At 34.9% G+C, this 23713-nt stretch overlaps 4 protein-coding genes across 6 annotated transcripts; 2 read left to right on the top strand and 2 right to left on the bottom strand.

The window, feature by feature from the left end:
- Window positions 1-1139: 1139 nt before the first annotated feature.
- LOC140973009 (LOB domain-containing protein 15-like) lies at window positions 1140-2590 on the top strand. The gene is made up of 3 exons (XM_073435523.1): window positions 1140-1258; window positions 1382-1619; window positions 1905-2590. Exons 1-3 carry the CDS (start codon window positions 1245-1247, stop codon window positions 2322-2324), a joined length of 672 nt encoding a protein of 223 aa, XP_073291624.1. The 5' UTR covers window positions 1140-1244; the 3' UTR covers window positions 2325-2590.
- A 4387-nt stretch (window positions 2591-6977) lies between these two features.
- On the bottom strand, window positions 6978-16351 carry LOC140973003 (protein TIC110, chloroplastic-like). The gene is made up of 15 exons (XM_073435514.1): window positions 15745-16351; window positions 13756-13815; window positions 13325-13448; window positions 13150-13218; window positions 12957-13055; window positions 12737-12803; window positions 12211-12275; window positions 11976-12070; window positions 11309-11427; window positions 11064-11164; window positions 10300-10516; window positions 9990-10147; window positions 8673-8798; window positions 7496-8458; window positions 6978-7404 (listed from the first exon to the last, which is right to left on the bottom strand). The coding sequence occupies exons 1-15, from the start codon at window positions 16248-16250 to the stop codon at window positions 7162-7164; spliced, it is 3012 nt and encodes a 1003-aa protein (XP_073291615.1). The 5' UTR covers window positions 16251-16351; the 3' UTR covers window positions 6978-7161.
- Window positions 16352-16591: 240 nt separating this feature from the next.
- Window positions 16592-20552, top strand: LOC140973001 (putative tRNA pseudouridine synthase). Its single transcript, XM_073435510.1, has 7 exons — window positions 16592-16911; window positions 17044-17079; window positions 17659-17771; window positions 17865-18013; window positions 18471-18615; window positions 18970-19413; window positions 20077-20552. Exons 1-7 carry the CDS (start codon window positions 16671-16673, stop codon window positions 20491-20493), a joined length of 1545 nt encoding a protein of 514 aa, XP_073291611.1. The 5' UTR covers window positions 16592-16670; the 3' UTR covers window positions 20494-20552.
- Window positions 20553-20692: 140 nt separating this feature from the next.
- LOC140973002 (protein TIC110, chloroplastic-like) lies at window positions 20693-22509 on the bottom strand. 3 transcript variants are annotated; one of them, XM_073435513.1, is made up of 6 exons: window positions 22333-22509; window positions 22019-22172; window positions 21800-21866; window positions 21264-21328; window positions 21030-21124; window positions 20693-20931 (listed from the first exon to the last, which is right to left on the bottom strand). In XM_073435513.1, exons 2-6 carry the CDS (start codon window positions 22040-22042, stop codon window positions 20925-20927), a joined length of 258 nt encoding a protein of 85 aa, XP_073291614.1. In that variant the 5' UTR covers window positions 22043-22172; window positions 22333-22509; the 3' UTR covers window positions 20693-20924. The 3 variants fall into 3 exon arrangements, with proteins under 3 accessions (XP_073291614.1, XP_073291612.1, XP_073291613.1); XM_073435511.1 differs by having other exon boundaries at window positions 20704-21124; XM_073435512.1 differs by having other exon boundaries at window positions 20704-21124; window positions 22348-22509.
- Window positions 22510-23713: the final 1204 nt, after the last annotated feature.

Raw genomic sequence — 23713 nt, 5'->3', positions numbered from 1 at the left:
GTCAATACCAATTAATTAAATTTATAAGACAGGTGAGGTAATTCAAAGTGTGAAGCAATTAATTTGAGTAGATTTCAGTCCAAAAGTCAGCAAGTGCAACATGTCACACGTGGGCTAACTTTATCAATAAACTGGCACTTATATATATAATTATATTATATTGTCCATCAATCTTGTTCGTTATATATTATCATTAAAGTGATATTTATTTATTGAATAATTAAGTATATAAAAATTGTATATTAAATATATGAGTGTCACTTCAAAGACGGAAATAGAGATAAGTAAGGTAGATGAATATTATAACAAAATTATATATATAAACAATTTTAACCAAAATTCAACTGGGAGTACCTTGTTGGCTTGCAATGCTATACATTATCATCTACAGTAATGGTTTAAAAACTTTTAGGTGAATTAGTTATTCATTAATTAAGAAAATAGTCTTAGGTGTTTTATAAATCGGACAGTATAATTAATGTTATCATGTACTAATAATGTGAGGGATTCGGATGTGTTGGAAAGTACATCAAATCGATTAATTAATGTGGCGTTCATATGCCGGTATCACGATGAGAATGACTAAAAGTGAAAAAAAAATATTATTGGACTAAAATCAAATTTCGAAAAATTGATTAGATTACCATAAACCAAAAATAAGTGAACTTATACGATGTATTTGTAGTTTTCTTCACACCTACATATTCCATTTAATATTTTCTCTCTAATTATAGTTATTCAACAATTTTCATAATGCGAAACTTTTTTATATAATTAAAAATAAGCAAGAATATTATGATTATTAAATATGAGATTACTCTCTTATGTAGTAGTATTTTGGTATGCGTAGGTCTCTTGTGAGATGGTCTCACGAATCTTTAACTGTGAGACGGATCAACCCTACCGATATTCACAATAAAAAGTAATACTCATAGCATAAAAAGTAATACTTTTTCATGGATGACCCAAATAAGAGATTCGATCCACGAAATTGATCCGTAAGACCGTCTCAAGAGTTTTTGTGTTTTGGTAAATCTTTTATTAGTGGAAACCCTTAAAAAATTCTTACCAAGAACATTGACCTATTTTGCCCTAAATAATAATAAGAATCTCCACAACCCACCCACCCCTCTCTTTTAAGCGCTCCTCCGGTCCTTGTTCCCCATTCGTGCTTCCTCTATCTCTTTTCCTTGAGTCTTACTTGATTTGAACATCTCTTGATCAGCAACAGTGATTTTACTTGAATGTCCAGAGAAAGGTAAATCCTTTTGATTTCATCTCTTAAAAAAGCCAGGTTTTGCGTCCATGGAACTCTTTAATTCTCTCCATTGTTGACTTAACTTTTGTGTCTTGCGAAACAACATTTTTATTGTTTGATTAGGGTGGAAGGAGTGGAAGAAATTGGAAAGAAGTTGAAGACGGAGAGTAGTGGTTGTTCAGTGATGGGAAAGAGACAGACGATGCTAAACACAATAACTCCATGCGCGGCTTGTAAACTTTTGCGAAGAAGATGCGCAGAAGAATGCCCATTTTCTCCTTATTTTTCCCCACATGAGCCCCAGAAATTTGCTGCTGTTCACAAAGTCTTTGGAGCAAGTAACGTTTCCAAGATGCTCATGGTAATATTAATTAATATTCACTTTTTAATCAACTCCGACATCTCTAGCTATATTCAGATATATGTTCCTTGAAATTAGGTTAACTAATCAAATACTGTTCTGAAATCTTTTTAACGTATTCGAATCAATAGCAACGATAAAACCACATTTGATTGGATGCTATAAGAATTTATTGTTGAAAAATATAGTTTTAGATCGATCAAGAATGTCCTAGAAACCTGAGAGATCTAGGTTTTATGTTTTTTGATGATAAATCTGTTTAATTCTTCTTGTTTAACTCATTAGGAGGTGCCCGAGTCGCAAAGAGCCGATGCTGCAAACTGCTTAGTTTATGAAGCCAATGTGAGGCTTAGAGATCCAGTTTATGGATGCATGGGTGAGATTTCAGCATTGCAACATCAGGTTCAAAATTTACAAGCTCAACTTAATGCTGTCAGGGCTGAGATAATAACATACAAATATAGAGAAGCTGCAATTAACATCATCAATGCATCTAATGATCATGCCGCCGTGTTGGCTGTTTCCGTGGCTGAGCTGCCACAAGCTCCGACAACTCCAACTCTTTCTCCACCAGCTCCAACCCCACCACCACCTCCGTCAGTTGCCATTTCCTCGTCTTCTTCGGCTCCTTCTTTGTACACCTCTCCACCTACCACTGCTAGCTACAGAAGCATTTCCAACAATCATGTACCTTACTTTGATTAGAATCATTGCATAAATCAATCGGCCTCATAGATATACGGTTTGTGCAAATTAAAAGACATATTTGGTTTCAAGATCACATATATGGAATCAACCAAATCTTCTTTTGTACCAAAATGATCTTCGCACATAGATAGCCAGTTTTCTAATATTTGCTATAATTTGTTATGTTGAAAGATTCTAATTTCTTTCGCTGAAGTTTCTTCGAAGAATGGGTGTAAGTTGACTTTGTAGAGGTACATTTATTTTATTGTATTCATGTTACCGCCTTGGAAGACTAGCTAGATGTATCCATAATTAGTTTATATATATGTGTTGTACGTGCTCTAATTTTTTTTCTTATTCCACACATTATTTTAGTCATGATGATGATGATGTATAAATCAAAATATTAGAGGTTAGAAATCCCAAATAACGCTAGAATTTTAAATGGCGGTCGAGGCGGCCGCCTAGGCACCGCCGAGGAGGCCAGTGGCCCTCGACCGCACAACCTATATATGCATGAAGCGTGTGTTTTAGGTCGCCCAAGCTATACGACGTTGGGGAGGCGGGCCGAGGCAGTGAGCAGACGGGCTAGGCGGGCGAGGTGGCGAGCAAGCGGGTGAGGCGGGCAGTCAAGATTTTTAAGTTGTAGTCAACAATTGTAAAAACCTAGTTAACAATTTTGAGTCCGATGATGAGAGGATCACAGATGTAGTAGCTGTTGCATATGTAGATGATTTGAAAGATTAGTTATGTTAATTAGTCTACTACTTGTTCTAATGATGGATAATTGATTGAAACTTTGAAATTTAAACTTAATTTTTTTGGTAAAAGTAATTATATTACTTTGTTAGCATAATAACATTAATATGATGATGAATATTTATTAATTGCACATTATCTAGATTATATTATATTGTATGAAGCTTCTTTGTGCTTAAACATTATTTAATTGCACATTTTACATAAAAATATGATCTATGATTATCTATAAAAAATTACTTAAAAAAATTTAACCGCCTAAGCAGTGCCTGGGCACCGCCTAGGCGGCCGAGGCGGTAGGCGGTCACTGACCGCCCCGCTAGTATCGCCTCCGGCCATTTACAACCTTGAATAACGTCAATGATAACTTATAGTTAATCTAATATCAAGTTTTATATGTGAGACAAGATTTTAAGTTCGAGAGGCAACTGTAACAAACCCTTACACGATTTACCAAGTACTCCTTGTTCGCTACAGGATATTCTTCCAGCAACGAACTAGGTTGAAGATGGGAATTTTCTTGATCTAATTAATTAATGGATCTAAAAAAAAGTGGCGTTTCATATAAAATATCCCATGATATAAATCTTATTAATTAGTCAAAAATCCCACCGACTGATATATATTTATATTATATTCTCAATGGCCTGCCTCCATTGAAAAGACCATGAAATGGATTTCAATTTCTTGAAAATGGTTAGCAAATAAAGGAATGGGAGTTGCACGTGCATAGGATCGAGAGCTTTCACTGAGTAATAAATAAAGTGCGTACGCAAACATGTTATTTTGTACCATTTAATTAAGGAGTGGGTCTAATGTGAAACCGTCTCACGGATTTTAATATGTGAGACGGGTCAACCTTACCCATATTCACAATAAAAAGTAATACTCTTAGCATAAAAAGTAATACTTTTTCATGGATGACCCAAATAAAAGATCTGTCTCACAAATACGACTCGTGAGACCGTCTCACACAAGTTTTTGCCTTAATTAAGGAGCTTGGTAGTTTAAGACATACTAGAAAATTAATAGGAGACAAAAGATATATATGATGATTGTGCTGCCCAATGCTGTAACTCTAATACACCGTCTCATATATCTAAGTTTGTTTGTATTTTTACACAAATTAATAAATTTATTGGAAAAATATATTTCATAAGTTCAGGTTTATACGTGTTTTTACACATATTAAGAAAATTTTATAAAAGTAATTTTAGAAAGAATTTCCCATTTTATCATTATTTAATGAATATTTTAATAGGATAAACCATTGTTGAAAGTAATTAATAAATTTAATGATGTGGTAGATTGGTAGAAGATTAGATAAAAATGATATTAAATATGAAAAGTTGATCATATATTTGGGACGAACCAAAAAATAAAACGTGGTTTTTATTTTTGGGAGGGATGAAATATATGATTACACCATAAATTAATGTAATCGTTTAAATCAAAACTTTTGAATAGAATTATTAACTTTCGGTAACCGATTTTTTTTTTTTCTTTTTGGGTATTAGTTTCATATGTATTGAAAAAAAATATTATTTTGATTCCTCCAAATCTAGCTAACAATATATAGTATGTCGATTTTGATCCACCGGCTTGTTATATTTTATGTTTAGTCTACCAAGTGTTCAAAATTTGGTGGTAATACGTTAACTTTGAATATTTTTAAGTCATATTTCATTGAGTGTAGACATTATACTAGAAAATGTTGAATTGACGCTAGAAATTGTTAGAAATTGCTGATGCGGCACCAGAAATTACTGAACTGACATATTCGACACTTTGTCAACTATTGGATCAAAATGACATAAAATTAAAAGTTAGTGTATCGAAATCATATTTGTTTACTTTTTAATATATCCATGCAAAGTATAATTATAGTCAGTTATAATTTTTTTTAATCAAAATATTGATTCTACTTATATTCCCAGAACGCGACAAACGATGTAGTGTTGAGATGCAATTATTATCTCTACTAAGAGAGTGGTAACCATGTGATACTTAGGCTACTACATGGTTTAAAATGTTAGAGTTACATTATTCCCGCTAGTTATAAATTTTGGTAAAATAGTAAATATTGGTCTTATACGTATAGTTTTTTTTAAGAAAAAATACAAATGAAAGTTTTTTCAATTCATCTTATAATTAAGTCGGTGAAATGAATATTTTCTCCCGGATCTTCTTTGTAGTCCAACATGAAATATTTATGAATTCACATTGTCAGTCTATTTTCATGAGCTAAACCTATTTAAACCAGCTTGCTTCTCTGTTGGCTTGGAAGAGATCAGGTGTAAGCGTCAAACCATACACAGAGCTACAAGCAGCCAAGAAAAGCTAAGCTTGGCTGACCTTCCAGTGAAAAGAGTTAATTTCCAATCGCTGAAACGAATTATAAATTCCTTTAAAAATCTGGTGTGTCATTTGGAAATATTTTCCAGCGACTTGTTACTCAAAAGTCGAACAAAGAAAAATGTGTCCCGACATACAAATATTATGTTATCGTGCCATCAAATACCAGCGACCATGTTTTGATTACTTTTAGTTATTTTTAATGATCAGCAACCATATTATTTAAATATTTTAATATCTTATTGTCAACATCTTATTCCCACGGTAAATTGCTCAAAAATTTTCAAAATCAAACAAAAAAAAAAATTTAGTCTTCGTATCAGAAAAAACGCTCAAGTCCTTTCTTAGATAAAAATCGGTGTAAAATATTAAAAATATAATATTAATATATGATAATTCAATATCGATTGTTTCATAACAGGTAATAATATATGATTTTTTAGTACTCAAAAATTTATAATAAATATTGATATTAATGATACATATCTTTTCGGATAAAAGTCGGTACAAAACATTTAAAACATGATATATGAGTACTAACTGTTTTGTATCTTGTACAAAAGATAAGATTTTGAGTATAAAATTAGAATGACTTTATTAATATAAACCTTTTCTAAACATATTAAGGTATTCAAAAATCATATATTAATATCAAATTTGAAACAGTTGGTACTCAAATATCATAAGATTATATGAATACAATTTAAAAAATCAATCTTAAAGAACACCATTTCTAATATGGTTTAACCAATTTGAAGTAAATTTCATTCATCAAACCATGCATTACAACAATAACAATTAATGCAAGTACTTTATAAATTCCCTTTTTAGCTTTTAGCATAACTTGGCAATTGCAATTTACCATATTCATGGATTTATAATTATATATTACTATTAATTGTGTCTTCAGGATTAGATAAGAAAACAGAGTTTAGTTAAACATTGACACAGATATTGTTTTAATATATGATTTTTCAGCCTTTTCTATTAAACAATGAAAAATTGATAAGCCATTGTTTACATGTATTTAGAAAAACAATATTTCTTTTCCAGAAAAGAAATCTTGAGACATTCTAATTGCACTATTTCTGTTTGATGAAATGTTTTAATACCTTCAGAAAGACAGTAAAGTAACTTCACCATTTAATTCATGAAGATCAAGATTTCGATTTATAATCAAATGTAAATATCACCAAGTTCTTCATTCACAAATCAAGATCTTATTTAAGAGCATACTAATTCCTTGCACTTAAATCAGCAAGTGTTGGTACTCACCTGAGTGTTGAGAAAAATCTTTCCCAAACAGGAGTCCTCGATTTGGGTATGCGCGGAAGGAATTATCTCGAGCCCACCCACTGGTAGCTCTAGGAAGGGAGTTATTGGATGACGCTCGTATACTTGGGCAATGTATGTTCTGTGGAAACTACTGGGAATGGGGATGACCCTTGAGAGAGAAGGGGAAAAAAGTTTTGACGTTAATGAAGAAATATTGGGCACGATTGAATAAAATATTAAACAAAATCACGAGTACTTGAGAGCATAAATGTGGAGTAACAATGAACCCAGGAATGCTAACTGCACAATTCACCCACTGCACATCAAAGACAATCCTATTCGACGCCTTCAAACAGTCAGTTTCTCTCAACATAAGAATGTCCTTGCTGACCTATTCGGCTATTAGTAGAAATATATGACAAAATCGTCGAACAAATCGAACTCAAAATGGCTAAAACAAGCATTTTTAAAACACAAACTCTTCCTCAACCTTCTCATTTGGTAATCCTTTATCTTTCATGGCTTCTAAAGCTTCCGCAGTTGAATCACTAATGTTGAGCAGATACTGTATCCGGGCTCGTTTTTCATCAGCAGGGTCGCTTTTCAGGTACACGAGGAATAAATCTGCCAGTTCCTCTGGTACCTCCCATGACAATGGAGTGGTAGGGACGGCTTTGTCACATGCTAACAGGTTGTTGAGGGAATTAACCTGAAAATCCGCACAAGAATAATGGGCAACGGTTTTTACACTTTTTAAATATCAATTAAGACCTGGCGAGAAAATTAGAACTAGTACGTACCACACCCGACTGATTTCTTTGTCTTAAAAGTGCCACTGCCTGGATGAGCGAGTTTGATAATCTAGTACGAGCAAGCTCAAGAACTACTCCTTTGGCTTTCTCGGGATCAATGTTGAGATCTTTTGGGATTCTCTGATACAGTTCCTCTTCATCAAAATCTCCAGTACCAGCGGAGAAGATGTCATCCACAGTTTTTTTGAAGAGGGACTCTCGTAAACTTTTTGATATCATGGTATCTACATCGACTCCATTTTCTTTGAGATCTCGAATTTCCTTAATGTTCAGTCTCCCCCGACCTACGGCAGTTTCAAGAGCTGCTGACAGTTTCGTAGTCGTTATGCTTTTTATGATATCTTTAGCATACAGAGGTGGCAATCCAACATTTTTCTGCAACACATCTAGTTGTTCCATCCTAGCTTTAGTCAACTGTCCATCAGCTAAAATAACCTCAGCTTCTTGCCTGAAAGCTTGTTCTGCTAAGCTCCTATGCACTTCTACGATCTCCTTGTCTGACATCCCAAGTATGCCACCAAGTTGGTTAAGCAAAACATACTCAGAATCATCCTTCTTTGTGGTGATTTGGGCACCAAAAGGAATCCTGGTCACTTCACCAGTAAGACAAAATAGCAAGTACGTTTTGTAAAGGTCAGCTCTATCCCTTCCTTGGAGGTCATCTCTAAGATTTATCTCCGTCTGGACTGGTTTTCCCTTAGTATCCTTGCTGGGCCTTGCTTTCCGAAGCGACTGCAAGGAATCCCATTCCTCCTCACCCTCCATCCGTAGTTCTTCCGTCATGTTAGGTTCTTCAGGTGTTATATCAGTTGATTCACCTTTGATATCTGCAACCAGTTCAGTAACAACCAAACTATTGAAAGCAATCATTTTCTTGAGTTCCTTCGCGGATTCAGTACGACTTCCAGCTGCCCTTGCTCGCTGAATGTAGCTTGCGAAAATCTTACGGACCTACGCACAACCAATAACATAACTATTCAGATTAATCAAATCGATGGCATCACAAGATTTGCAGAAAATTATCTAGCATAGAATAAGCTCCCAAATAAATCGGTAGCCAACCAGATGACTGATAGAACAAAATAATAATCAGAGCCGAAAGAGCTCTATCCAGGATTCAATAGATTTTATAGGATAAAAATGTCTTGGTTCGTTGGGCACTTACTGCCTTGCTAGCAAGAGACATAGCAACCTCCCTGGTTAAACGCAAACCAAAAGCAGCTTTTCTGACGGACTTTTGGATCGCTGCATCGTAGCCATCAACTCCGGTAGCAATTGCCTCCTTAACGACCTGTTGAAGTGATTGGACAACCAATTAAATGGCCCAGTAATTATAATTATTATCACCTAACACCACCTTCAAGGTTGTGATTCTTTATGCACGAAGATACAAAAACAAAGAACTCAGGACCTATTGGGGTGGGCCTGAAGCAAAAACGTATAGCGCAGTAGATGGTGATAGTAATATGTGAAAAAACATTCACATCTATGAGGAGGTATGAGCAAGTGTTGATTTAAGGATAGCACACAAGTGAGAAACATTTTACAAGATAGAGAAAGTATTTTACAAAGGGAACACAAATTCATTATTCTGAACAAGTCCCCTGCATTCCAAAGAATAAATATAAAAGTAATTCGTCAAATGAGAGATTTCTGAACAAGTCCCCTACATTACTTTGAGTACCTAGGCACTTCGCTTTAAAGCAAATTTCGATGCAGAAGCACTTGGCTTAAATAAATTACCTTGTTGAGCATGGTTTTTTAAGTGTGTTTTAAAAGCAGAAACAGAGTCCTAAAAAGCAATATTTTCTTGATTAAAAAAAAGTAATATTTCTGGATGTTGAAATTTTATGTATTTTTTTTAATTACAAAAAAATACTACTACTATTTAAACAAAATAGCTTTTAAAAAACTGCTTCATTAGAAAAGCTTCTCCAGGCTGTTTTGAGATATAAATTATCTCAACAAGAACCCTTCTTTTCAAATGATTTTTTTTACTCTCTGGAACTCGAACCATTTACCAACCACTAAATTTTTTCGGTCATGGTTGGCTAACTTAAATGTTAGGTGAAGTGTTATGGGCTGTCTTCAAAGATGAAATCAAATAGTGTGATTTATATAGTTCTTATCTTTATATTAAGGAGAAGACGTAAATTGTTATAAAACTGGAGAATAGCTCATACACATTCAAAAATATACAATTAGAACTTGTTAACAGCATTAAAAAAATTATTAGAAGAAACAATACCAAGTGAAAAAGTGCACAAGTACTAAAGTTGAAATCTACATTACTTCTGTTCTTTCCTAATTTATTTGGCAAAAACATTCGCTAGTATTTATTACAGGTGGGGGATTGTAAGACCTGGCTACAAGTGATCTTTAATTTGAACTTCTAGTGAATTCTTACCTCTTAAAAAAGATTAAACTCTACACTAGTCTCACACATTAGAAACATAAAAGAGACGGAAAATAACAATGTTACCTTCTCAAACAAACTGCCACAGATATCAGCATGAATTGCATCAATAGTTTCTTTTGGAATGCATAAACTAATCTGTATCTTCTCTAATGTTTCCACATCCTGATCACTGAGTTCACCTTTCCCAGCTACCAGTTGCTGAAGTCTTTTTCGGTAAATTTCTGACCAATAAAAAAAGTAATGTTTTCGGGAACAAAAAGTAATACACGATTAGGTAACTCATTGAAACACTCAAATATTATAAATACTTAAGACTATACAGAAAACAGCTTCCAACACAATATAAATGTTATCCCTCATAGATAAACTGAACCTTCATGAATCTCTACGGCCTTCTGTGGATCAAAGTGTAACTCTTCACATAGATTTTGAAGATAGGCTGCTTTACTAGCAGCAGCTGCCAAGGTGCCACTAGACACTGCTTGCTGAAGGCGTTTGCGATATACTTGGGAGGTAACTTCCATAGCAATTGACTCTGCTTCTCGCCTTCCTAAACCAAATATATTCCTTAATTGATTAAGAGCAGCAAGCTACAATAAAAACAAAAAAAATGAAGTCAGTGCAAAAATAAAAAAAATTAAAAAAAAATGTAGGATTACAAACAGAAAACAGGTAAGCTCAACAAAATTTAGCAGATATTTAACATATTTAGTCTCTAACAGCACCAATACCATTAGGCATAGGCATCTCATTGTAAAGAAATAAATAAAAATAATATGGTGGTGAATGTTGAATATTCACCATAAAATAAATGTAACAATAATCAAAAGCCTCAGTTTTCTTTCAATCACTGATCCACTGAGCTGAATCTCTTCACCATACGTACACACTACATAGCATGCCGCTATATAAGCATATTGCAGGATACCGCCCACCACCCCACAACAATCTTAAGTCTAAGCGTGTTTACCCACTCGAGGTGGTAATTGGTGAATAGTTCAACAAAAAATTGGGGTAGCTATTGCACATTCCACAACCATAAGTTACTAGGAAAGTGTTATGCTGCATAACTTGAATGGTAGTTTACGACATTTCAATAAAGGAAATAATGAAATAAATAAACATATTGGTCAGAACCTTTTGTTCTTCCATGAGTCCCCCCGCCAAAGCATCTGTCACATATTCTCTGTACAAAAGCTTTAAGTCATCGATCTTTCTGTCAGCATCATACTCCCCACCTAAATCAAGAAATAACAAAGCTTCAACTGACAAGTACATGAAGGAAAAATTCCCAAATAATCTTCAAGAAAATAGTACCAGAGAGCCTATAGAATATTCAAGCCAAGATGAATGAGGGATTCAAAATTGCTCAGTAATAATACCTACTAAAGACACAGGCCCAACACCCCTAGCAAAATGACTGGAATCCGGATGGATCTTAAGAGAAATTAGGAGATTATTAAATGCCAGAATCTTGTCAAGCTCTTCAATGACACGATTCCTGTAAAAAACACACAGCTTGTTAAGCATTCATATTACAAAGAATGTAAACATTGTCGGACTGTTTATCGCTGACCAAAAAAAGTAGGGATGAAGACAAACTATAGTTACAAAACAGTAAGAAACAGATTAACAAACTGCAGGCTGTCAATATGAGGACAAGGCTCTATTATTAGGTCAATATTTTTCAAATGAATCTTTGAAAACTTGATCAGACCAAACTCTGCCGAATCAACTGATTTATATTTTAAACCTACCAAGGCTTGCTGAATTAGAATAATATAAGCACAAATCATTCAACTTTAGGGCTTCTGCTAACAACGTGTACAAATAAACTCACTTGTTAGGTGTTACGGTGCTTATTTTAACTTTATCCCCATCACAAACAAAGAAACATAAATTTACTCAGGAGAATGAATTACAAATGAATCACAGAATCAAGTCTCAACACCTGCACCAAGGCAACTTCAAGGACTAAAACAAACTTAAAATCAAGATAAGTCGCACATTACTACAGGTTCAAGCATAGAAGCATAATAGTTCTCATACCCAGCTCTAGTTCTGGACTTCAATAGATTGAGAGCTGTTGATATATTTTGCTCCACAAGCTTTCTGGTATGCTCCCTAAAGATGTCTGCAGCAAGCTGAGGAAAAAAACCACCTTTGAAAGACAGGCACGATATGTGTCTTCTCATTCTTATAAATTCAACAGTATGGCCAGTGGCATCAAATATCTGATGGATACATATGCTATATGATTCCCAGGATTTTTTTGTTTCTTTACCTCGTCCGAAAGTTGGTACAGAAGTTGTGCTTCTCTGAGGCTGATCAACTGAGTCGCGTTAAGATCTAGCAAACATAAAGACGTATAAATAAGTTGCAATGTCAACCTATTACTACTCGTTAGTCGAGTGTAGAATGTAGCGACGAATTTACTAAAGTATCAATAATAATAATAAGTAAGAGATCATATTCACATATTGGAAGCAAATTCTGCCAGATGGAATCTACATAAATCAATCTAACCAAAAAACTTACATCCTCTAACAACATTCAGCTTGTGTCACTTTAAGATACATTACAATGAAAAAAAATTCAATTTTTCCACATACTTATTCATGGTAATCTGTTAAAGCAAAAGCCTAAATACAAGTTAAATAATTGACATGAAATGGAAGAAACATTAAAAATTTTGCTTGAAAGATTTTTCGAGACCAACCATAGGAAATAAATCTAACAGGGTTTTCTATAAACGAAAAATGATATCAAGACACTTGTCGCGCATAAAAAAATCACATAACGGGTATTACCTTGGCCAATCGATTTAAATTTGAAAGCATAGAGCCTCTGGGCATTATCCCGCACAGCAACCTCAACCTGACAGACAAGGTAATTTGATGACTACAGAAATTCTAAAATGAAGCAATGGATTTCAGTTTTATCCGCATTTACCCAAAGAAAACACTACAAAACTTCACGGTCAAATATGCCAAGAAAATATCACAGGAAAGCCTTACAATGCTTAAATACCTGGGCGTCAGTGACCTTGAGCACGCGTTTCCAGGGTAACAGGAAAGTTGATGCTTGTCCAAACACAAGATTCGACACATATATCAGCTTCTGAAATGCCTGCAGCAGAAACATAAAATATATACAAGCTCAAATCACTGTGTCCTAACGGATGAAATATATAATATCAAAGAATATCAAAATAACATCCTACCCGACGTTGTTCCACATCAGCATCGCGATCCCCAGTTTCAAGTCTTTGCCTTGTTATCCGCTTACCAATCTGAGAAATCAAGATAAAACACTTCAAAACAAATAATCCCCATAGTAAATTAAAGCCACGAGTATTCTCGTTCTTACTTTAAATCAAGAATCACAAACAATAGTACCTCCATGTGTACTGATGCTGCCTCTGGGTCATCAATGCCCAAGGATTGTTTGAATTTAATAATGGTCTCAACTTCATCACCTTTGAGATCTTCACCTCCAGGAGGAAGGACAGCCAATACAAATCTAAGATTGAAAGCAGAATGTTAAACAAAAGGATCTGAAAGTTTTTTTAAATGTCGTTATCGGTTCTTAAATCTCAAGAGTGCAATGCACGTTGAATGGGCATTGGATATGCATTCATTTATTGAAAACCCTCTAACCACAAAGCAGTGTTTAGTAACATAACTCTAGCATGTGAAAACACATATTGATCCATATAAACACTAGAAAACCGATTTTCCATTAGATGGGAAATATTTGAAAACATGTCTACACATACAAACAAACTGATTATTAAACTTTATAATTAACCAAATAGCTTCTTACTTACTTGCCGTATATATCGCAAAGCTCCGCATTGAATGCTGCATTTTGTTTGCTAACACCGTATCTGAAATATTGTACAACGAGAATACAATAGAAGCAAAAAATGATAAGGTTCACAATCATGCCAATAGTAATGAAAAAATTAACAATGAGCAAGAGTAAAAAACTGATTAAAGTCGAAGAGGGGAGGGGGTAGAGAGAGGAGTTTTTTGGGAAAAAAAACGCCTACTGTATGTTTTAAAAAAACTAGGCCTCAAAATAAAACATACAGTAGCCTAAAAATCTAACTGCCCCATTAGGAAAAAGCTAATACAAGTAAAGAAAAATTCAGACCATATCAACAAAAAAATTGAGACGATGACCTTCTAATTACAAAATTATGGACATTAAAATGTCCAGAAACTAGAGAAATGAAAGTGGTCTTTTGCATACACTGCTGGCGACAAATCACCAACACTCAACTCATGGGCAACTCCCTTGTTTGCCACTTCAAATTGGCCAGTTATTCTTGGTCCAAGGTTCCTATTATCTATTCGCCTCACAGGTCTTCCAGATTAGAGTACCCCAAAGATCTTCTGAGTAACAGATAAAACTAACTCCAAAACTTGATGACTGAGAAACTGATTTATTCATAACTGGAAGTTATTGCGAAACCAAGAAAATGCAAAAGCATGGTTCAGTACTCCTTGTAGGTACCATCCATTGGCTGCTGGACTTGGACCCATTATTCATATCATAATTGTATTTTAGAAACTTCTACATGTTCTGGAAAATATCAGTTCTGTAGGTTTCATCAATCATTATAGAATGAACTATAATGATAGCCGTATCACTCCTGACCATGGTTCGCAATCGCGGTCGCGGAGGTCACCGTTCCAGTTCTCATGACATTTCGCCGAACGTTCACGGCACGGATATTTTTTAAAAATTAATATAAATTGAAAATTTTGGAAAAATATTTAAAAATATGTAAATCAAAATAAATATAATTTAAATAGTTTATTTGATGAAATGTTGAAAACAATATAGTAAATATATTTTTTAAGTTTTATTCACGTCTTATTGAATCACAAAGCATATCTTTGTTATATATCGAAATTTTCACAACCCTCTCAAAATTCAAATATACTATTAAGAAAATTTTGTGTTATAATCAATTAAACTTTTGAAAAAAATTTAATTGGAGGTACGTATGTTAACCCAAATTGGAGTCAAATTTCTTCCAAGCTTACTTTAGAGTTACATATTATTTAACATCAACTAAAATCAATATTTTACAATCAATTTACACATTTTGATTAAAATTTCTCAATATAAATAGCCAAATCTCAGTGTAGCTCTTCTTTCTTTGATGGATAGAGTGGGAAGTAGACTCGAGATTCACCATCTTAGATCAATTGATGTGTTTTCCAACGTTCCTAGTCAAATTATTGTTAACACGGTGCTTTCAAATCAAATAATAAACTACTTTACAGCAATGCAATGTACATTATTTGAAAAGATATCTCGCAGATGTAAGTTCACTTAGAGACATTATTTGAAAAAATATTTTGCATCTAGATCGACCAACTCGACCCAAAAGAGACCAGAGTTTGGGTCGAGTGAAAGCTCTTCAATTTTGTGAAGAGAAGAGCTTGACCCTAAGAGCTCTTCACTTTTGTGAAGAGCTCTTCCCAACCACCTCGGGACTCGATCCAATTTTTTAAGATTTTTCCGTTCCGTTCCGTTCCGCGCCGATTCACCGATAACACGGCATTTTCAATCTACATAACGACGACCCAAAGCATCAACGTTCACACCCGGAACTTCGTCAAGGTGGGCCTCATTCCCGTTCCGGAACGGCCATTCCGACACCGTTTCTGCAAATCATGCTTCTGACACAACTAAAGATAGAGCCGGTAATAAAGTAGTTTTGCAGCAGAATTAAACAGCCAACCATCAGATAAAACTATCTGAAAACCAGTGAACATGCTCTGCAGTAAAATTAGATTACTTGTTTGCTATGGCTTCAATATCTTCCTTCTTCAGAGCCCCAGGATCATCACAACCCACAACGTAATTGTGCAAACTAGCAGCCGCGACTTCTGGCACACAGGAATTCAGCGCAAAAGCAGCCCCAGCTCCAGCTGCCCCAAGAACCACAGCCCCACCAATCCCGGAATTGCGAGACCCTCCAAACCTAAACCCAAGCCCATATCCAGAAGCAATGGCAGCGGCGAAGATAAGTGCGGAGCTGGCAATTCGGATGGGTGGCGACATAGCCTCCACCAGGGAGTGGACGCCAGTCAGCTCCCTCCTGTCTCCAAACACATCAGGCTTGACTCCGGCGGCTGTGGGTTGGGAAGAAGATCGGGTGACGGGTATTCTGTAGCGGTGAAGGCGGAAATGGGTATTGCATAGGCTAAGCGGGAAGGGCCTGCAGATAAAGTGGGGTGCAAGAAGAGTTGTCGTGCTTGGAGAAGATGGATTAGTAGCTGTATAGATAATTGATGGGTTCATTGCAATTTTGCTTGTATGATCCGGTAAGGGTTTTACACTGGAGATTGCAGGGATGGTAGGGGCAGCAGGGTTTAAGGAGAAGAAGACAAAACCTGCTTCTCTGACATAAATAATAATAAATAAATAAATAGGTACCGTAAAATTCATGACATCAAAGAAAATTAATTCCAATAATTTATGGTCTTGTGACTATTTAAAATTTTTTAATTTAATTAAATTTTAAGTTTTATTATATATGAAATTGAAATTAAAATTAAAATTTAAATACACTAATCGACAAAATTATGTTTTAAATAAGTTTAAATAAGGAAAAAATAAGATACACTCCCATGCCTTTTATTGAACAAATCACTCCCGATTTCCTCATTTTCCCCTCTGCGTAGATTGTTACAATTTTGTTTCCTTGAATCTTCGGAAACCATGGCGGTCTCCATCCTTCTGCGAACTCCAATTGCGCCATGTTTATTCATTCCTGCTAAAATGGTGAATTCCAGCAACAAGAATAAGCTTTTCAAGTTAATTCTCCGCTTCTACTCCGCTTCATCTTCCGCTGCCCCCGACACAGCTCCTCTGCAGCTGCTGGAGACGGCCTACAAATGGAAACCTTTTCGCAGGAAGAAAGTAGTCATGCGCGTCGGCTATGTAGGTTCTGATTACCGAGGTATGGTTCTCTGTTCTTTTTTCCTCTGTGGTGTGTGGCATGATTGATGTTATTAATTAATTGCTGAGGTTTTTTCCTGTTATACTCCATTATACTTTCTGCTGGTGATAAATCTCTTTTATGACGCCGCAGGTTTGCAAATTCAAAGAGATGAACATGCGTTTTCTAGTAAGATCTTTTTTGTCCTGCTTTTCTCGGGAACTCCTTATGTTGTTGTGTTCTTGATTTATTCCCCCTCGTTTTCTTTTTTTCTGTTGGTTTCGATGAGATGTTGATTCGATGGGAAAAGGAGCTGAATATAACAGCAAAGTAATGTGATTATCGTTTACCTGAACACGCCTACGAAATCACAAATCATTGTATTGATCTCAGACATAGTGCTGCCTTTAGATGTTATATTGACTTTCTTGAAAGAAGGTCTTGGTGTATATATCATGGTTTTGACTTTGAAACACCTATTCCTAGATGTGCAAGCAATAACAAATTTCCGATAGCATAATTGTCACGGTGCTAATAACGACTCTTTGTTGCTACTTCTTAGTGTATTGTGAGTGAAGTGACTATGAAGCTTTGATGGAAAATTGTTCTTGCATTGAAATTAATTCGTGGATTTTCCGATGCTTATTACCATGATGACTGTATTGTTTGCCTATTCAATTTCAACAAAATTGTTGATTTCATAGAATGCTGCGTGAGACAAGAAGCATTGGATTGGATGTACTTAAACAGGATGGTTTTTTGATATAGCTGTTGAAGGTGAACTAGAAAAGGCAATTTTTAGTACTGGTGGAATAAGAGAGAGCAATTTTGGGGATTTGCACAAAGTTGGATGGGCAAGAAGTAGCCGAACAGACAAAGGGGTAAACCATATATTATTATATGTTATTTTGCAAAGTAGGTGTATTCCACATGCATTTTATGTAATTGGTTCGTTTCCTTGTTATGCATTTTAGGCTCATTCATTGGCGACCTTGATATCCCTCAAAATGGAGATACCTGAGTTTGCTTGGAATAATGATCCTAATGGATTCATCCTTGCTGGTTATATAAATTCACATCTTCCTGAAAACATAAGAGTCTTCAGCATTGTACCTTCACAAAGGTAGTTTGTCTATGGTGATGGTGCCTTTTTACTTAAAAATCGTGATATGGAAGGTACTCCAGTAGCCATTTTGAGCCCCAATCATAAACTTTGCCACTGGTGAATAGCCTGCAGAAATTTGCAAATGTAGCAAGTTGAGTAACTCGGTTTACCATGTGTTAGAACTATTTGATTGACTGAAAGTTTCCAGCGTGGTTCATGTTCTTTTCTGGCGAAACTGTCTTTGTCTGCCTTACGTTTGAAAGATAGCCAGAGAGAAAGGTAAAAGAGAAATATTAAATGTTTGTACACGGTTATGGTTTTGTTTAGCAATGCATCCAAAAATTATCATTTCTTAATTTTGGTACTACCACTTACTTATGCGCTTCCCAAAAGTGAATTCTACTTTCTTTGTGTTTCTCTTACCCATTGTTCGCTTATTTTATGAGCATTTGTTGATTGGTCACCTTATTTTCAGGAGTTTTGATGCCCGAAGGGAATGTAGCATCCATAAATATTCTTATCTTCTTCCTGCTGATATTATTGGAGTGAAAAAAACTTCTACTGCTGTTGAAGTTGATCATCATATATCATATTTCAATGATATATTGAATGGCTTCAAGGTATTTTACTTAAAATCGAAGTGTTTCTTGAGTTGTTTGGAATTTGGGTATCTGCTTGAGTTAAATTTTCTGTTTTAGAACCAGTAGCATAACGTACGATCATTGGTCTGTAGAAGTCACCATATTCCTATCTTGTGCAAGTACCTTTCTGTAAATGCAAAGTTGGACGCCTTCTGTACTATATTATGCTATTGTAAAATGAATCTAGACAGATTTAGTTGGCACTGAAGTTATATCTGTATGCAGAACCTATATAATACACGATCAGACTATTTCAGTGGCTCTGTATTGTCTGAATCAACTGTCGTTTTATATCTTTCACGAACTAGTTTGTATTAATGAGCGGTGTTCCAGGGAGAACATCCATTCCACAATTATACAGTTCAAGCTAAATACAGGAAACAGTTTCCTCTAAAACACTCTGGAAATGGTTCTGCTTGGAAAAGGAAAATTTCATCAAATGTGCAAAACGGCTCCGTGTCAGAGGAAAGTGATGGAGAACATATTCATGTAACAACTTTGATGACAGATTCTGGAGAGAAGGAGCATAGCGCTCATTTTCCATGCTCTGATCGAACTTTAACCGGACCTTTTGATGAGGAAGCGGACGACTTGAAAAAACTAGATCCCACGTTACCTGTGCTTGCTCGGTGGTTGCATGAACCTGATGCAAAGGACAAACTTAGTGGTTCTCGTTTCCGTAAGATTCTTCATTGTTGTTGTGGAAAATTGGAGCAGATGTCTGGTTTGAATTACGTTGAGATATCCATTTGTGGAGAGTCATTCATGCGGCATCAAGTAAGTTCTTCGAGATTTTATGGAGGCCCATTTCAGTTTTAAATATCTTTTAGTGTGTTGGTTTGCTCGCTTCATGTACGAAACTGAGAGGTGGAGGTTTGGACAAACTGTGTTTTCCATTTAAGAACTCTAGGGTACACAAATAATAACATCCTGGTTCCAGGTATTACTATAATTATAATTATTGAATGTATGTATCTATCGTGATTCATGTGTAATACGGGAATGTCCTAGGATGTTGAAGATAAAAGAATGAAGGATATACTATGCCTAAGCCTAAGAAATGGAGAAGTCCTCCCCGCCCCTCACCCTACACCTACCTTCGCCCCAACCTCCCTAAACCCGATCAGCTAAACCAAACTGAAAATGCAGGTTCTACATGTTAAGAGGGTAAATAATATGTGCCTCGTATATTCTTTAATGATCCATACTTTTAAATGGAACGGCAATTTAACATAGTACGAGAGCTTGGCCAGCCTATTTATGAAAAAGCATTCCATTTTTGAGAATGCTGCCTGCACGTAAGGAAACATGTTTTTTAGATTAGTTGGTCATTTAACACTAGTGTTTGTGTTGTATATTTGGTGGTTAATCTATTATACTTTTGCTGACCTTTCTGTTATTGAATACCGTTGCTTAACTTGTTCAATAACGAATTACCAGATACGCAAAATGGTAGGAACAGCCGTGGCAATAAAGCGCAATTTACTTCCCAGAGACATTTTGCAGTTATCCTTATCCAAGTTCTCCAGGATTGTTATGCCCCTTGCTCCATCTGAAGTTCTGGTACTGAGGGGGAATGATTTTGCTGTCAGAAAACGACCAGGGAACATAAGAAGGCCCGAAATGTTGACACTGGTTGAATCAGAACAGATCCTTGACTTGGTTGATGACTTCTATGGTTCCGTGATGTTACCTCAGTTGGCCACTTTTTTAGACCCTTCAAAGGCTCCATGGAAGGACTGGGTTGAAACACTAGACGCCAACACTAGGATTCCTGAATCCCAATTGAATGAAGTTAGGATTTCTTGGAATTTGTGGAAAGATGAATTAGAGTCTCGGAAAAAGATTGCAGTTTGATTGAATTTTTTGGGCTTATATTTTATTATTATTTATTAGTTCCAACTTTTCTCTGGTTATGTTTAATTTTTTTCATTTAATTTATTCAGTAAATGTATTTCTCCATAGGGGTATATACTAGCAGTAAAATGACGATAGGTTCGTTGAAATATAAAAGAAAAGTTGGTTGTATGTAGAAAATCAACCATTAACACGTCTTTATCACAATGGTTTCTTTTCAAATAACCCCGTCGGTAAGACCTTGACATAAACCCACCAAGGCTTGCTGACTTAGAATAATTTAAGCACAAATCATTCAACTTTAGGGCTTCTGCTAACAACGTGTACAAATAAACTCACTTGTTAGGTGTTACGGTGCTTATTTTAACTTTATCCCCATCACCAACAAAGAAACATAAATTTACACAGGAAACGAATCACAGAACCAAGTCTCAACACCTGCACCAAGGCAACTTCAAGGACTAAAACAAACTTAAAATCAAGATAAGTCGCACATTACTACAGGTTCAAGCATAGAAGCATAATAGTTCTCATACCCAGCTCTAGTTCTGGACTTCAATAGATTGAGAGCTGTTGATATATTTTGCTCCACAAGCTTTCTGGTATGCTCCCTAAAGATGTCTGCAGCAGGCTGAGGAAAAAACCACCTTTGAAAGCCAGGCACGATATGTGTCTTCTCATTCTTATAAATTCAACAGTATGGCCAGTGGCATCAAATATCTGATGGATACATATGCTATATGATTCCCAGGATTTTTTTGTTTCTTTACCTCGTCCGAAAGTTGGTACAGAAGTTGTGCTTCTCTGAGGCTGATCAACTGAGTCGCGTTAAGATCTAGCAAACATAAAGACACATAAATAAGTCGCAATGTCAACCTATTACTACTCGTTAGTAGAGTGTAGAGTGTAGCGACAAATTTACTAAAGTATCAATAATAATAATAATAACAATAATAAGTAAGAGATCGTATTCACATATTGGAAGCAAATTCTGCCAGATGGAATCTACGTAAATCAATCTAACCGAAAGACTTACATCTTAACAACATTCAGCTTGTGTCACTTTAAGATACATTACAATTAAAAAAAATTACATTTTTCCACATACTGATTCTTGGTAATCTGTTAAAGCAGAAGCCTAAATACAAGTTAAATAATTGACATGAAATGGAAGAAACAATAATAATTTTTCTTGAAAGATTTTTCGAGACCAACCATAGGAAATAAATCTAACAGGGTTTTCTATAAACGAAAAATGATATCAAGAAACTTGTGGCGCATAAAACAATCACATAAAGGATATTACCTTGGCCATTCGATTTAAATTTGAAAGCATAGAACCTCTGGGCGTTATCCCGCACAGCAACCTCAGCCTGACAGACAAGGTAATTTGATGACTATAGAAATTCTAAAATGAAGCAATGGATGTAAGTTTTATCCGCATTTACCCAAAGAAAACACTACAAAACTTCACAGTCAGTTATGTCAAGAAAATATCACGGGAAAGCCTTAAATGCTTAAATACCTGGGCATCAGTGAACTTGAGCATTTGTTTCCAGGGTAACAGGAAAGCTGATGATAATATCAAAGAATATCAAAATAACATCCTACCCGACGTGTTCCACATCAGCATCACGATCCCCTGTTTCAAGTCTTTGCCTGGTTATCCGCTTACCAATCTGAGAAATAAAGATAAAACACTTCAAAATAAATAATCTCCAAAGTAAATTAAAGCCACAAGCATTCTCGTTCTTACTTTAAATCAAGAATCACAAATATATATTTTTTTTTTTAGCAATGTTGAAAATATATTTTGTAGTATTTATATGTATAACTAACCGTCAACAAGCTTACACGGTCGGAATTGGTGAGCTCATTCGAATTTGTCCTCGTTCGACTCCAACTTTCAATATTACAATCGATGTCGATCATCGATGAGTAACAATTAGGGTTTTCAAATTTAGGAGAAAAGTTAGGTATATGGATTACTTATAAGTAACAAAGAGTGCGTTTATGAAAGTTTAGGGACAAATTTGATAGATCATTAATAGTTTGTTTAGAATGTTTAACAAGTCTGGTTTGAGCTCGTCTCGTTCTCAAGCTCGATAAACATAGAATTGAGCTCGACTTTGAGTTTGAATCGAGCTTGTTAAAAATTAAATATATCTATAAACTAATTATAAATAAGACATAAAAAATGTAAATTCATTCATAAATAACCAAAACGACACAAATAAGAGCTAAAAAAACATAAATCAGTATATTATTGAACATTCTAAAATCATACATCTAGAATATTCATTATATACTGATATCACCAAAATCATCTAGAATATTCATTAAATATAGTAGATCGAAGACAACATATCATTATGAAATGAATTTGACATAATTAACTTAAATTATTGATTAATGTCAAATTGCATATCAATTTAGCATGTAAAATTTTTAATTAACCTTCACAAACTAATAGTAAAGTTACTCAACTTGTATATGACTTGGTTATGTAAATTTTTAGGGAAAAAGAATAAGTTGATGTATTTCTGTTATTTTATTTTATTTATTGTATTTTAAAGAATATTTTAGTATAATGATATGCAAATAAGATTAAAAATGTAATTGTGACTAAATGGTGTGAATCCATCATTTTTTCAAACATGTCTTCTATTCAATTCCTTCCATTGACATTAGTACCAATATTTTTATTTGTCAACTCAACAAATGAGCCAAGCTCAAGCTTACGAGCCACCTAAACGACTCGAGCTCGAGCTCGCGAGCCTCTTATCGAACATGTTTGCGATCTCACGAGCCGAATATCCTTAGGCTTGAGCTTTGTTTGATTAAATTTTCGAGCTCAAAATCGAGATTGGGCTTGGTTTGATATGATTAACAAACAAACTCAAACGAGCTTTTTATCGAGCCGAGCTTCGAATAGCTCGCGAACGGTTTGGTTCATTTACATCCCTAGATGAGAGATCATTTTTGAGGAAAAATGGCAAACAAAAAAATATAAAAATGAGTTTTAACAGTTTGGTTTTCTAACGGATTGACGACACATATCTTGAAAATCATATGCATAATTGATTCATAAAAGTGAAGAAAAATATATTCAAGTGTTTATTCCTTATTTTACAAAATTAATAATATTTTATATTTGTATAAAATAAAATTTCTCTTTATTTATCTTTAATATATATATATATATATATATATTATATAT

This window comes from Primulina huaijiensis, chromosome 3 (assembly GCF_012295235.1).
Source record: "Primulina huaijiensis isolate GDHJ02 chromosome 3, ASM1229523v2, whole genome shotgun sequence".
Classification (NCBI taxonomy): Eukaryota; Viridiplantae; Streptophyta; class Magnoliopsida; order Lamiales; family Gesneriaceae; genus Primulina; species Primulina huaijiensis.
The sequence above is the reverse complement of the archived record's forward strand: the minus strand, read 5'-3'. Positions and strand labels throughout refer to the sequence as shown.

Coding starts and splice junctions, on each gene's coding strand:
- LOC140973009 (XM_073435523.1), top strand. Junction 1,620..1,904: donor ACGTTTCCAAGATGCTCATG/GTAATATTAATT, acceptor TTAACTCATTAG/GAGGTGCCCGAGTCGCAAAG.
- LOC140973003 (XM_073435514.1), bottom strand. CDS start 16,250: ATGAACCCATCAATTATCTATACAGCTACTAATCCATCTTCTCCAAGC. Junction 11,428..11,975: donor AAGTCCAGAACTAGAGCTGG/GTATGAGAACTA, acceptor TGTTTTTTACAG/GAATCGTGTCATTGAAGAGC. Junction 10,148..10,299: donor GGCCGTAGAGATTCATGAAG/GTTCAGTTTATC, acceptor TTTATTGGTCAG/AAATTTACCGAAAAAGACTT.
- LOC140973001 (XM_073435510.1), top strand. CDS start 16,671: ATGGCGGTCTCCATCCTTCTGCGAACTCCAATTGCGCCATGTTTATTC. Junction 17,772..17,864: donor GTAGCCGAACAGACAAAGGG/GTAAACCATATA, acceptor TATGCATTTTAG/GCTCATTCATTGGCGACCTT. Junction 18,014..18,470: donor AGCATTGTACCTTCACAAAG/GTAGTTTGTCTA, acceptor CCTTATTTTCAG/GAGTTTTGATGCCCGAAGGG.
- LOC140973002 (XM_073435511.1), bottom strand. CDS start 22,042: ATGCTCAAGTTCACTGATGCCCAG. Junction 21,867..22,018: donor TCAAGTTCACTGATGCCCAG/GTATTTAAGCAT, acceptor CTTGTCTGTCAG/GCTGAGGTTGCTGTGCGGGA. Junction 21,125..21,263: donor TGTACCAACTTTCGGACGAG/GTAAAGAAACAA, acceptor TTTTTTCCTCAG/CCTGCTGCAGACATCTTTAG.